Source organism: Lissotriton helveticus, chromosome 1_1 (assembly GCF_964261635.1).
Source record: "Lissotriton helveticus chromosome 1_1, aLisHel1.1, whole genome shotgun sequence".
Lineage (NCBI taxonomy): Eukaryota > Metazoa > Chordata > Amphibia > Caudata > Salamandridae > Lissotriton > Lissotriton helveticus.
The window spans coordinates 1,124,644,187-1,124,659,687 of record NC_136057.1 but is presented as its reverse complement, the minus strand read 5'-3'; the positions used below and the strand labels follow the sequence as shown (position 1 = coordinate 1,124,659,687).

The following is a 15,501-nucleotide window of genomic DNA, read 5'->3' as shown; positions in this document are numbered from 1 at the left end:
TGCTTATGACCTCACATACAAGTCAAGTCAAGTCATGCAAGCTTTATTCGACGATTTTCATAAAAGCATATTCCATATATATAAAAGTACATGTATAAAATTCAATTGATAAAACCAGATTAAAATCCCGATTATAAAAATTCATAAAATGCATAAGTAAAATCATTCCATTGCCAATACAAAATATAGATGTTATTATTACACAATAGTTGACAAGCATACTTGGCCTACAAGGTTAACTAATGTATTATGTTTTCAGCAATCGGGCTGTAATCGTTCATGCCCAGCCTAGAAATTTCGCCACCGCTATATCCACAAACATATTAGGGCTGGTGCACATACAACTTCTCTTATGACCTGTGACAAGTGTGTTAGCTTGTTTTATAATTTGCATAGAAGCGGGTAACTACGCTATTACTTTTCTACCCTAAATTTGTACAGGCTATGTCCAGCTACTTAGTATAAGTGTTTACAAAATGCATGTGCTTCTAATGCACTAAAGGTGTGTCGAGGTATTGAACACGTTATAAACCTTTGTACTGAAAACTAACTCTGTGTGCAAATGACAGTTGACTTGTGTTCAATATGTTCCACACAAGTTTTTTGGTACCGCAAGAAAAGTTATCAGTAGGGCAAAGATACCGTGTAGTACATACTATATATTGTAAGCAGCCTTGAGTTATTGGACAAAACAGTCTCAGCATGACAATTTCAACTTTACGTAGAAGACTTGTGTTGCTTCAGAAGATGGCCTAACTATAATATTTTCACCACAGAATGGAGGCTGCAGGAAGTATGATCTTTGGCACCTTCTGACTTTGGGTATTTTAAGTGAATAGTCACTCTTTGGGCAAGTTTTGCATAGAGTGTACACAGTTCATAATAGATACTTTTAATACTCTGTGATGTATTTTTCATGAGAGTTTCAATGTCTGCAATCAGTGTCATACAGAGTCACCACACTGCTTTAAAGCAGTGCAATTGAAAAAAGAAAATGATAATAACAGAAGTTATTATCATTTTATTTTTTGTATTCCTGTAGCTACCAGGTTAGGGTGGGGCTGGGGTCCCGTGACGTCGGAGTGGCTGCTGCTAAACCTAACGCTCCCATGACTGTTTGGCTGGCTGTCTCGGGCCGACCAATCAGTAATGCGCACTTAGCATGTTCTCCACCCAGGCTGCATTGCTGCATGGGTGGAAAACATGCCCAGGCTCCCTTTCGCTCTCTGAGCACCGAACCACGGTGCTCAGACCAATCAAACAGTGGTTGGTCAGGTAGTCTGAAAACCTGGATGCTTCCTGTTCTGCAGGGCACGGCGGCGACAAGCAGATATATTTAAAAAAAAATAATCCTAACTCCCCACTAGCTTCCCTTGCCACCCCCTGCCACAATCCCCTTCTAGCTGCCACTGCAGCCACATGCAAATCAGTCTTGACCATGTTCCATACGGAACATCCCTAACTTGCCAAGCATGTTTGTCACTGCACCGTAACACAAACAACCCAGAACCTGTTTTGCCCTAGTTATGGGGTCATCATCCAGGTACAGCCTGTTTCCAGTGACAGTGTGCACAGGACCCACATCTGGGCATACCCGTTGCACTTAGGGCGACATACTAAAGTATACGAAAAAGTGATGGATGGAATGCTTGAATGAATCTCAGCATCTAGTAATTACTCGGGCTGCATCCCAATCAATCGTTATTTTGCACACCAAGTCACCTCAGTTTGGACCCAGCCATATGCAAATCAATCTTGACCCTGCTCCAATCGGAACAGTCTAGCCCGAACTGCCAAGCTAGGTTCTCCCTTAACCGTAACACGGCGAAATTGGTCCTGGGCTATTTGTGTTCCAGTTCAGGAAGGACCTGGCTTGGCAGTTCGGCTGGACTGTTGCCATAGGGAGCAGGGTCAAGACTGATCTGCATAATGCTGCTCCCTACGAACAGGTGCAATATTTAGATCTGTTTCCATCCCTGCTTCAGTGTGTTTTTGAAGCTCCCGCTTGCTGGGATTGAACTGGTGTTTTCTCCTGCTCGGCGGGAGATTTGAAAATGCTCCTGCGAAGCAAAATAGGTGAGACTCTGGCATTGGTGTTTTTTTGGTTTTCCGACCAGAACCACTACAGCTCAATGTTGGTTTCCTTTCCTTTAGAAAGACTCATGAAAAGCGGAATCTGCTCCCTCAAGGCCGTCCTATATGCAAAGAGCATTTTCAGTATGCAGGTCTTCAGCTTTCCTATTGGGGGAGAGTGTGTGTGTGTGTGGGGGGGGGGTTCCACAACTCTATGCATTTTAAGTCCACAACCTAGTTCCTCCCCTCTTGGTTATATTCGAGCCTCCATAGGGAGTTCAACCTAGAGTTGACCCTCTTCACCTTGGCATCTTCCTTAATGTTTGGACCTCTGTCGGTTCTTTCCCCCTATGAGGTGTGTCTCTGCCAAATAAGCATTTTACCCTGGTCTTTTCCCCCTTCTCCAGCCCAGCCCTGTATCTCTGTCCTTGGACAGACCAAAGCCTAACTAAACGGCGTCCTCTATCCCTTGATTCTCCACACAGACATGCATTTGTTCTGTCTCTTGGTTTTCAAGTACTTTTGCCAAACTCGATAAATTATACACAGACTAGAAATATGCTAAATTAGGGGTATTTGTTTCTGGCTTCAGGAGAGGATCTGCGCTGCTTTTTTCAGTATGGTGGATTTGACCCTTAAGACCAATGAGTGATTTGACAATATCAAAAGGTTGGCGAATCTGGAAATGTGCATAACAAGAATGGACTCGTTGAAAGACACATGCCCTGGATACTTCAGCTAATGAGACGGCTTTGCCTTAAGTAGCTAAAGCTTATAAAACATTTATTATATCCGATTTTCAGTCAGTCTCAGGAGGTAAGAGTGGTTACGGCATATACTCTCTAAGTGTGGATTAGAAAGTAATACCATTTTGTGGCACAATTAAACTTGATGCTTTATCATATTAATATCTTCCCTCCATCCGGCTTCTTTGTGATATTCAACTCTAACCCTCCCTCTTTCTACGATCTTGTTAATGTGTGTTTATTTTTAGGCGCACAGGCAATGGAGGAGGACTGGAGTGAAATGAAATGTTTAAAAGAAATCCCAAAAATGGTGCTGAAAGTACAAATTGCGAAGAAGATAAAAAAGTAAAGGAATTGAAAGATTCCAGGGAAACAGTTGGAACAATAGCACTTAATGCACAATTTAAAGCTGAAGACGATGACAAAGTTGAGTTGCGAAAGCATGCAAGTAGAGGGAGATTGTGTGTACTTAGGTATAGATGCAACAAAGGAAAAACCGTCCGCAAACGGGCAGATTCTCAGTATCTGCCCCTTTGTGACCAGTATTTTTGCATTTGGGATGCATCATCCCAAATGCAAAAATCACAATTTAAGAAATCGCAAAATTGCGATTACTTAAATTGCGTTTGCATTTAAGGAATCTCAAATTGAGATTCCTTAAATGCAATGCATCAAAGTGAAAAAAATAGCTATTAGGGGGAGCAAATTACCATGAAGTTATTAAACTTCATGGTAATTTGCAAAAACTTTGAAAAATGCACTAAAGTGCATTTTTCAAAGTTCCATTTTACACACACACATGCCCTTGGGGCATGTGTGTGTGCAAGATGTTCTCATTTGCAGATTTCAGGGGTGCAACAGGGTGTCCTTTTGACAACCTGGCACCCTTGAAATTGCATTCTCAATTTGCGATTCTCTAATTGAGAATCGCAAATTGAGAATGTCTTCCCATTGAGGCCCATAGGAAGGAATAGAGAGGTATTCCTTAATTGCGACTCGTGCAATTTGCGAGTCGCAATTAAGGAATGTTTAGAAATCGCTAGTATTTTTGCGATATCTACAAGCATAGCCTTTTGCTATTATTTATTAGCAAATTCTTATTTTTCGTTAATATGGAATCACGATTGGCATTGTTGATGCATCTATACGTTAGAGGTCAATAACTTCTTCCGGATTGAATGTCTCAGCAGCGCTTAACTGACATCTGTTCTGTGGCCTTTAAATGTGAATAATTGCAGCAACGACTATGACAAAATAATAAAGTGTATTACGCTTTTTTTCTTTCTTTTTAGTTTGGACTCCAATTGCACTAGCAGTGTTACTCGTTGCGGTGGCGACCTTGTGTAAGGAGCAAGGAATTACAGTTGTCGGAATATGTTGCGTCTATGAAGTGTTCATTGCACAAGGGGTAAGGATCGATTGAAAGTTTACTGGGGGGCCTGTTTCTCTACCTATATTTATAGCATCTTCATATTTTCTGGACATTTTGTTGTGAGCAGGTTGCGGGAGGGCTGTATGGGAAACCCTGTTTCCTTTTCATTTTCGTTATTACTGTCTGCATTCCTCTAATTCTGATGCCGGTTTCCGATACAGGCGGAGAACAAGCGATGTGTTTTCTCTTGCATGTGCCTGCTGACGCTTGGCGGAAATTAAGGTTGTGCTTCAGGCAACTACATTACGAACGCAATCCATCTAGCTTTGTAAAACAATTTAGATGTAGTTATGTGTATTTTAACCGTCGCGAAAGTTGAGCCCTAAAGCCTGCTTTTTAAATCTCAAGAGTGAGAGGAGCGAGCTCTATTAGTGCCCTCAGAAAGGGTTTATCCATTGCTCATGGCCGGCGGCTGCCGCTGGCTCTGCTTTAAATGGAAGTGGATTTCTGGTTTTACGCTCATTTCTAAAAAGGGGCCCATCGTAATTTTAAGTGCAAGCTGAGGTGGATACAGAGGCAAATCGGTAAAGAGGTGTCCTATTGGCAGTAAACTATGTGGAATGTTTAGTTCGCCCTGTCAGGCTTTTATTCAGTGCTATCAAAACAGTAAACGTCTATGTGCATATCATATTACATTACATGTTTGGATTTCATGCAAAATGCAGTGGTATGAAAGGAAATAAGAGTGCATGCAGTGGGGGCTTGGATTCCACGGGTGACCACCACCCACTGTGCACGCCTCCACGGGCAGCCATGTCTTGCTGGGCATGGCCTTAAGCCATTCAGTGCAGGGGTTGGCCGCAGGACCTACCACCGAGAAGGTCCTGTGGCCAAACCATGCCGCGCACGACCACAGGCTACACACTGCTGTGCACCATCCGCAGTGGATGTTGGCTGTCCTTTTACCCTGCACAGCTGTGTTTGGCCACTATTGAGGGCAGGACATATGGCCGCCCGCGTTACGTTGAGTATAGGCCCTGTGAGCAGCTTGCACTGCACATGGAGTAAGACCATCTACAGTGGGGGTTTTCACTCATGATATGCTGGGCATAAGGCCTGGAGGGCGGACAGGCCCCGCAGCCAACCCCTCCTGCCTCTCACTCCCACATAAAGCAAACATAAATTGTTACCTATTTTTTAACCCATTACATTTAGTTCCGAGAAGAAGGCTGAAGGCAATGTGCAGGGGGGCTGGCCCCAGTTTAACAATGCATAGCAGTGGTGCCCACGCCGGTGGTTGGATACAGGGCCTGAATGGTTGCAGGAGATGTACAAGCCTTTGGTGTCCCTCTTCCGCTTCAGTTTCTGAGCAATGAACTGCTTTCAATGCTAAGCATTAAGGAGCTTGTGGATTAATGTCATTCCGAGCTGTATTTATATCTCAACAGGGCTTGGAACATACTGCTTGAACTCTGGCCAGGCCCCTCACCCCCGAACCTTTTTTGGGATTTGCAGATCCTTATTTTTTTACGTATCCAAGGCGAGCTTTATGCCTATGTACCTTAAACCCAGGAGTCTGGAATCCTCAAATCCTGAAAACAAACCACAGAGCATGCAACTGTCTCTAATTTTTGTAATTTTTTTTTTTACCCCAAGCAGCGGGCCCTTAGTGTGTTACCCTACTAGGGGCTGAGGTCACAGTGTGCCTAACCTGCCCCTTCATTTGGACTTTTCATTTGCATTCAGGACACTGGAACTGTGCTCGGATCCCGAAATTTTTCTTTTGGGACATCCAATAAGATTACTTGGATCTATGGTACCAGCTCTAGTACCACAATTCTAAAAGGGATGACAGGGAAGTGTCTCCCTCATCCACACGGATTCCTTTATATTTCATTTTCTAGCTTCACAAATGATTTGTGAATCCCAAACGGTCAAGGTATACATGTAGGAAGGTGGAGTATTATGTGATGTGGGAGTTAATATCACCATGCAATCTATTACTCTACCCCTAAGGTCGCCCTTGGATTCACACCAATTGATCCATAGCTCAGTCTTGGTAGTGTGGCAACAAGCAGTCAGGCATTACTAAAGGAATATGTGTTAAGCCTTTCAGAGAACCAACATGGCCGATAAGTCATTGACACAATTTGAGAGAAATCCAAAACCAATTTATGAAAACAGAGTGTATTTTTAACTTAATTTAGACACCAAGACAAATGGAATAGCATACATACAACTGGAGTTATAGATTTTTGAAGCAGTATAAGCTCAGTGTAGAATAATACAGTGAAACTTTATCATTGCGGGCAATGGGAAAAACCACTAGTGACAATCGGTCACTTGCAGACTGATTTGCGTGGTATCCTTGCTGGGTGAAGGTGAAGCGAGTCCCAAGGCCAAGCAACAACAGTCAGTTCAGTTTTAACTGTCCTGTTGAGGCCGAGTGCAATGTTGTCCTGGCTGTTCCTGGTGCTAAACGGGAGCCGCTGAAGAGCTGATTTTACCGCTGAAAGGGTGCTGCGGGGGCAAAAGATGCTAAACCACAACAGCGGATTATTTGCTGATGTTGGTCAAAGGTTGAATAGAGTTCCCTGTAGATGCAGCGTCAAATAAAGGGGTTGGGTGCCAGACTGGCAACCAACAAGCCTTGGAAGCGGTAAGTAGAGTAGAAAGTAACTTTGATGCCCAGTGGTCCCGGGTAACATGGTAGCTGGCTGTAACTTGGTGGAAGGCAGGACTACAATTCCCACAATGCATTTGACCATCTGGTTGTGGGCGATCCCTTGGACGACCGATGACCAGTAATCCTTTGAATCCAGGCCACTAGTCTAGGGTAGTCAGAGGGTGCTTCAGGCTTCCACAAGGGTCCCTCTGACTGGGGGAACCAAGAGAAAGCCTAGGACAAGTCTCGATTAGGCAGTTTCAGAAGCAGTGCTTTGTGCAAGTCCTGTTATCTCCTAAAGATGTCAGAAATCGAATTTTAGGGTACAGTCCAGGCTGCCCACACTGGAGGTGTGGCTAGCCGTCTGGGGCTCTACACACCTCCTTGACTAACTAATTTCCCACATGTCTGGGTACAAATGACCCTGGGGCAGGGGGAGTTTTCTTTCCTGCTCTGGCAGTCAACCCTGATGCATAGCAGTGGCGGTGCAGCCTTTGAATCTCACCTCTTTGATGTGCCACCTCACTAGCCTGCTTGGGAGGAGCTAGGAGGGAGGTGTGACCTCCTTCTTGCCCAAGCCTTTGTTCCTGACTTCTGGGAGTGACCACACTTCCTGGCAGTAGATCAGAATCGTGTCTTAGTGGCAGCAAGCGCGGGCTTGCCATCCAGAGCACAGAGAAGCTGGGCAACCAGGTGGGGAACCTCTAAGGTAGCCACCTCGGTGCATGCCACATCGCCCTGAACACAATATTCATGTCAGAGGTAAGAAAGCATGTTGCTTGATACCAAACATGACATATATAGGCAGTACCATAATGGAGCTGCCAACTTCAGGTTTGCCCAGGTGCCAACCCATGTTATCTTATGGACTGTTTCGCTTATAGTATCCCTTATTGATAAAGGGCACTATAGGGTCATTTAAGCTTGCACTTACTGGTTCACACCTTTGATATAATGCACCCTGCCTGCTGGGCTTTAGGAGCCCTTGCTTAGGGGTGACGGGCATATATCAGAGATATACATTGACTTTGCCACACATGGTGAAGGTAAACTCGAATTTGAGCAGTTTGCACTGGTTCTGCAGCCTGCAATGGCAGGCCTGCTATGAATAGCTTGTTTTGGGTCACTCAAGGTGGCACAAACAGAGCTGCAAGCACTGGGGGACACTTTTACCACCCATGCCCTGGGTACCTCTAGCTCTATGTACAAGGGACTTATGGCGTGGGGGCGGGTAAAGTCCCTGTCAATTGAGCTAGCCAATTCACGTAACAGTTTTAGGGACAGAACACTGACACTGGGGTCTGGGGAGCAGACTCCAGTGCACTATCAGAGTCATAACCATCCGCTTTGGAGCAAAAAGTGTGCGTTTCTGGGGCGGGGTGATGATCATACAAAAAGGGCACTTCCCTACAAAATAAAAGTGTTAACCAACGAACGCCTGCTCAGCAGCTATTTTAAACTTTAAACAATTACACAAGTTTTTTTAAAGGACTGGATTTGTTGCCTTTTTAAACGAAGTTTATATTTTTTAACCAAAGCTAACAATAGGTTCACTGTAAACTTTTTTTCAGTGGGTATTTTTTTTAAACATTATATTCCCTATCCAAACTTTTCCTACTTGCTTTCAGCCATGCGCAACTGGGTTGGCCAGAGGGCCTTTCCGTGGGCCCTGCACCAAACTCACCATAAGCTGCCAAAACCTATTTGTCCAGACCCTGTTATTTTGTTGATTTATTATTATTTTTCCATAGTTCATGGACGCTATTGTAGAGTTTGATAAACCACAGCAGGCTTCACTGCCATGAACCACAAACCTGCGGCAAGCTTCTTGGACTTTTGTTGGGCCTCCTATGGGGTCAGCAGTACTGGTTTCTTATTTGCTGGACTAGAGAAAGAATCAGCATAGGTCTCTAATGCGTGTGGGGTTTATGCCTTTCAGGAACTGTGGTGGAGGCCACAAACCAAGCCACAGGTCTATGTTTTCCCCAGCAAAATCCATTTTTAAGAAAATGATTTATTCAGAAGAAAAGTCACTTTGTGTACCTCACACAGGCCTGCGAAGTAGCGTGTCCTCTCATTGCCCCTATGTGTACCTCAATTTCTTTTCCAGGTGCTGGTTCTAGTGTCTTTTAATGATAGCTGTACATTCGTTTCTGAAGTTGTGGCCAACCAATTGGAGAACTTCAGTTCCACATACCAACTTTGGAAGTCTGCCCGTCTGCCACCCATATTATTCAGTTGAGTTGATGTAGCATCCAAAATTCCTTTGAGCAGTGTTTATCTGCTGCTGCCTGAATAAAAGAGTCTCATCAACCCAAACAACCCCCCCTCTTTTATTCCTGGGTGCTAATACCATGAGAGTCTGGTTAATTCTAAATCCTACAGAAGATGAACCAATTTCACCTCTTGATATTGCTATTATTTGTTAAGTGTGTGAATGCCCGAAGGTTTGAAGCAACAAAGAAATTCGTATGCAAGTGAAAAAAGCCAGCATTTAAGTTGCTTCCTGAAGCTGATCAAATTCTGCTGTGCATTTGCAAGTGGAATAAACAAAACTCCTAGCGCCCCAAGACACTTTGTTGCATTTGGGGACTGTGACTGGGATTCAACTGAGCGCAAAGCTCTCCTTGGTATGTACCATGTGAATTTCTTCCTCAAGTACTCTGGTACTGGAGTGATTTATGCGCCATACAGACTGCCTTAAAACCACTAATTTCTTAACAGGGAGCCAGTGAAGCTCCACTAGGGCATGAGAGACTGATTGAAATGTGGCTATTATCTTGGGGATATGGGCTGCTGCATTTTGCAGTAGTTGGAGTTTGTAAAAGGAGTGTTGATGAATGCCCTGATAAAGGATGTTACAATAATTCAGCCTGGTCAATACCAGTACAATGATTACTGACTTCTGAAGGTCAAAAGGGATAAATGAAAAAAAATCTTATGGTTCTAAGATGAAAAAAGCAAGAGGAAGTTAGTTTGTTGATCTGATCTACGAATGGAAGGTTGATGTCAAAGATCACTCCCAAGTTCCTCACTTTCTGGAACAGATTAGGAAGGTTGGTTGGTTGAAAGCTTTATTTCGATATGCGTATATCATAAAAGCATTACACAGAAATATATAAAACAGCACATCAAAAAAGATCATAGACTGTACATGAAAACATCAAATAGTAAAAGCAGAATAAATAAGTTTAAAAAAGCATTAAATCGATAAGGACAGTCTTTTAAGGCGAATCAACCAAGCCCATTTAAAAAATTTGGAGACAGCACAAACAATAGGGGGAGCAGTATTGGTCAGTAGAATACGTAAAGCCACCGAATGCTGACGGATACCCATCTCTTTACAAAGCGGTTTAAGCCAATAGGATCTTGGGCGCACGTAGTCAGGGCAATCAAGGAGAAAATGTGCCACTGTTTCGCAACAATCAGAACAAAGGGCACAATAGCATGATACCTGCTTATTCAAGTTCCATCTGGAAAGGAGATCGGCTAGGGGTAATGTTCCTAGCCTGAATTTGATATACAGGGCCCGGTCCATTGGAATGGTGATAATGTCCAAAAAGGGTTCAAGGGCTGTAACATCTTTAATCCTCAGATATGCTGCGGTGGAATTGCAGTGATGCTGATTGCTCATGAGCTTTGAGGACACCCAATCCCAGTATATTTTTTTCAGGGACTCCTTCGGGGGAGCTGAGTGAGTAGACCAGCAGAAACCCAGACCTAGTTCCCCAAGCAGGTGTTTGATGTCTCTAAGCCATTTAATCTTCTGCCAGCCATCCGAATGCATTACCTCTACCAGCCCGTCTGCATAGGATTTTAATTCCGGGACCCTCCACAGTCGGGCCCACAGTAGGAGAGGCCGGAGGCGGTCCAGGTCTTTAATTGGTTTACAGCCCGCATCCATAAGCACCGGGACTGTCGGGGTGCTCATCGGGACTGCCATTAGATCCTTGATAAATTTGTTCTCCGCTTTAGACAGAGACTCCATGTTGCCCATACCCCATAACTCCGCTCCGTAAAGTGATGCGGGTACTGCTCTAGCCTTATATATATCAATGATCGGAGATACACAGTGTTTCGATGAAGTATTGTACTCCTTTAGCAAGGCTCCCCCCACCCTTTTATGGACCAATGTCATTTTGTTAGTATGGGGCATCCAATTCATACCATCGCTCAGCCGAATTCCCAAGTAGTCTAATTCAGAGACCTTTTCAAGGGGGATAGAATTCAAGATGGGGGGGCGACCTAATTTTCTGGGAGGATGCATGACTAGATATTTAGTTTTTTCTACATTTATAACAAGACCTCTCGTTACACAAAAATCCTGAAACCGGTTCAGGAGCTTCTGGAGACCCTGGGGTGTTTTCGAGATGAGAAGGGTGTCGTCGGCAAATAACAGAGTTGGAATCTTAACATCACAGAGTGTAGGGGCGTCTGCTGGTTCTTCAAGCAAATGGTCTACCACCCCGTTCACGTATAACGAGAAAAGGGTGGGTGCTAGGACGCAACCCTGCCGGACACCCCTCTCTACCCGGATCTTATCGGTCTTCTCCCCATTCAAACCCCATCTAACCTGGGCATAGCTGGCATTATGCAATTTCATTAGGAGGTCCACAATATATGGGGGCATCCCAAGACCATACAGCACCCTCCAAAGTTCCTCCCTGGGAACTAGGTCAAAGGCAGTCTTCAGGTCTATAAAGGCCAAGTAAAGACTGCCCTTGCCCAGCACCACCACCTTCCAGTACAGTAACAGGAGACTAAAGACTTGTTCAATAGTTCCTGTGCCTGTGCGAAACCCGGCCTGCATCTCGGATAGTATATGGTTATCATCCACCCAAGAAAGAATCCTTCCCAAAATTGCTTTACCCGCCACCTTCTGGGTCGAATCTATGAGGCTTATAGGCCTATAGTTTCCTGGGATATCACGATTTCCCTTTTTAAAGATTGGGACTACCTCTGCCCCTTTCCAGGACTCTGGGACAGACCCTCCCTCAATAATGGCATTTAGGAGAGCAGAAATCAACACCCCCCAATCACCTGGATAAGCACGAAGAAGATCCCCTGGTAACCCATCCGGGCCAGCTGCTTTTAGTGGAGTGAGGGTTTTAATTAGGTTCGTGACTTCACGAGCGGAAAAAAAGTCCATATCTCTGTCCAAAGAATAAGGGGGAAGGATAAAATGATCATTAAGTGGGCCTTCAATGGCACAATAGAGACCCAAAAAATGGTTGAACCATGCCTTGGCAGTAATAGTGCAAGTCCTCAAGGTGTCGTCGGGACGGTTCCTACTACCCACCTGGTCCCAAAATCTTTTAGCATCTCTCCCTCGACTGGCCGTCAGGAGGTCCTGCCAAAAGTTATCTTCCCATTCTTCCTTAGCAACTCTTTGGCAGTGTGAATATGACCTTCTGGCCTCCCTAATCCTAATTTGGGATTTAGATTTAACTGCGTCAACGAGCAGAGTCTTCGCCTCTCTGCACGTACGGTTAAACCAGCCTTGTCTAGCCCGGGAACCTGGTCTCTTCCCATTAGTACTACCTGGAACAATAAAAAAATCACTAAGAGCCAGGTTTAGATTACAAAATCTGGCAGACACATCCCCCAACCCACCTCCCAGAGGGTCAAGGTTACCTGCGGCTGCAGCTAGGATCTGCGATATGGAAAGTAGTTTCTCTGCTGAGAGCGACAGCTTGGCCCACTTTAGCCGTCGACCACAATTTGAAACTACCGACATATCCGTGACGGAAGAACACAGAGTTCTGCTGCCAATACCGTCTAAACACCTATTGGTCAGGGTAAGTGAAAGGAGATTGTGGTCACTTTCTACAGAGGGTATAATAACCATATCCTTAACCATACTCCATAGATGGATATCAAGAAGAAGATAGTCTATTCTAGAGGAATGTGCGGGCCTATTATATGTGTGGGCTCCCTTTTTATCAGAATTGGTCCTGCCATTAAGTGCCCTCAGATCAAACTCGGTTGTTATAGAGTTAACCTGGAGCACCACTTCCGACCATTTTTTGATTGGACTAAGCTCTAGAGCCGGTATACCCCACCTGTTATCATTAACCTCTTGGTCCTGTGAAACTTCAGGGCCAAGGGGCTCAAAAGTGCAATTGAGGTCACCTCCAACCAGGGTGCGGTGCTTATGTGGCGAGGATCGAAGCAAAGCTTCCAGGCGCGCTATAGTGGGGGATTCTCTGCCTCCCTTCACACCTCGGGCGTAAATGTTAAAAATGTTTAGGATAACCTGGCCCTTTGGAATTTTCAGTGTGATATTAAGAAGGTCAGGACATTTGGTATCGTGCTCATCCACCCTACAATTAAGTGCAGTGGCTACCCAAACAAGGAGACCTCCCGAAGGACGGCCTCTGCCACTCTCAATTTGTACTGCTGGTATATGGTGGGACGAATATCCCGCCTTATGAGAGGGCTCCCTGCACCAGGTTTCCTGGAACAGACATATGGAGTATTCCTCCACCAAAGCGTTCCAGTCAGGCAAGGGCAATTTCCTATCCAGACCGGCCACATTCCAACTGGGAACCCTGATAAGTGGGTCCGTCTCAGTTGGGATGCTACCGGCCTCGACGGTATCTACCAGGTCTATGGCTCCCACAGAAGGACAGGTGTTTGTAGGCTCGGGTACAAACGGCACTACCCCTAGTTCCCTTGTGTCACCTGGATCCCTATGCTCTCCTAAAATGGGCAATGAGTTGAGTTCAGCTGCGGGATTTGAAATTTCGCAGATAGAAATACCAACCGCTCTGTTAATAATTAAGCTCCTATTTTTTTCCTGGCGATCAAGGGATTGTCACCAACCCCTCCCTAAATCTTGCCACCCGCCCAAGTCGTTAGTGAACGGGACAATAGTATGATTGTAATTCTGTGAGGATGGGGCTGCTGTACCAATCCCTGGCCACGGGCAACTTCTAGGGCCATTGAACTCATTAAACAAAGAGGTTGAAACACTAGTGGGGCGTGGATAAAAGAAAGTAAGGTCGACAATACCAATTCCTCCCCTACCCGTGCACCAGCCCCGTCTCGTTAGCCATCCTACCACCCTTGGGTCTTGAAAATTAACCACGATACAGTCCCCCCCCCAGGTTTTTAGTGGTGAACCTATCCAATCTATTCTCCTTACTCCCAATATGAGACCTCCAACTTCCCCGGGTAGAGGCCGATTCACCCTTAACCAGTGCATAGCCTTGTTTTTAAGCATCTGGAAGGTTTCTCTCTGTCCCGGTGGAAGTGGTGGGACATTTATCAGGACTGCTACGAAGGGGAAGGAATCTGGGGTAAGGTTCATGGGGGGTTTCTTGTGAGGTGGCTTTTTCGGAGGTGGTAGGGACGGTCTGGAAACAGTAGAGGCAGGACGAAGTGTCGATTTATTCACTAATGGTTGATTTCCGATAAGTGGGGTAGATGTTATAGCAGTACCCTTTTTAGTGCCCTCCACTCCTCCTACCACTGAAGTGACCAAAGGATTTGTACTAGGCAACGGCTGATGCACAACAGACTGGGCAGGTAATACAGTAATGGGGGCATTTACAACAATACCCTGTGGTGCCGAATTAGGCGGCTTCGGGGGTCTCTTTACCACCACACTGACAGTTTTTGCAGGTAGGGGAGAGTTGGATAGTTCCCTTTGTCCCTTAGCATGTGATGGAGCTTGAGCAGTATTCTGGCAATTACTATTACCATCCAACCTAGCCTGTGTTTTTATCAGTGCCTTGGTGGAGAAAAAATTATCTAGTGTTGCCTGTTCGAAATGGTCTAGGCGGTCTGTGAGCTTAGTAATGCGTTCCTCTAATGGAAGCAATAGGGACCGTAACATCCGTTCTACTTCAGGGAGCAGACTGCTCAGGCATGGCTGTGTATCTACCATTACCGTCCCTTCATCTATAGGGATGTTAGAACTGGGATCTGAACTACCAGATGGTACAACAGCCCCCTCTTGCATAGTTTCTCTCCCACGGCTCGCTACGGAGGCTGCCTTGCTAGAATTTATACTTTTATTAACTTTCCTAAGTTTATAAGGTGGCTTAGGTAGAAGGCATTTCCTAGATGAGCTATTACCTTTCCTTTTGAAACCTGGTTTAGGATTGGTCGATGGAGCACACACCTCAGTTGAGCAGGTTGTAGTCTCTGTGTAGCTCACACAGAGAGGAATCAATTCGCTCACAGTACCCTGGTTGACCCCATTAGTAGTTACATCATGACCCAAGTTGGAAACGACAGGTAGATGTAATGAAGACAATGGTGTAACTAAAGCAGGATAGATATGTCCAGAGCGCTTATCCCCAGGGTTTTTTAAAAGTTCAATTGATAATCTTCGCTCTGCACGCCTCTCAGCAAGCGAAAGTTCTTTATCAATCAACTGGACGGGGCGATTAAAGAACTTATCCAAAGGACCCACAACTGATTGGCCGGCATCGCCCGGAGGGGTCCTCGAGGCGGTGTTATTAGGATGATCCGGCATTCTTTAGGATTAGGAACCCTATTTACCACTCACTAGCAGATGTATACAGATCACAGCGGAGTGGCCCAGCCCGGCGGCCCCGGACGGCCGCGAAGCGGAGGTACTGGATACCTTATGTACCGTTTTACTGCAAGCTCATAGGCTGATAGGCGGGGGGCGT

General features: G+C 45.2%; 1 protein-coding gene across 2 annotated transcripts in view; it reads left to right on the top strand.

Annotated features, from left to right (window-relative positions):
- TMTC3 (transmembrane O-mannosyltransferase targeting cadherins 3) overlaps positions 1 to 15,501 on the top strand; it is a 425,295-nt gene that overhangs the window by 135,230 nt on the left and 274,564 nt on the right. For both annotated transcript variants that reach the window (XM_078678861.1, XM_078678865.1), the window contains exon 5: positions 4,112 to 4,227. In XM_078678861.1, coding sequence (XP_078534987.1) covers positions 4,112 to 4,227 — 116 coding nt within the window. The remainder of the gene's footprint in view (positions 1 to 4,111; positions 4,228 to 15,501) is intronic.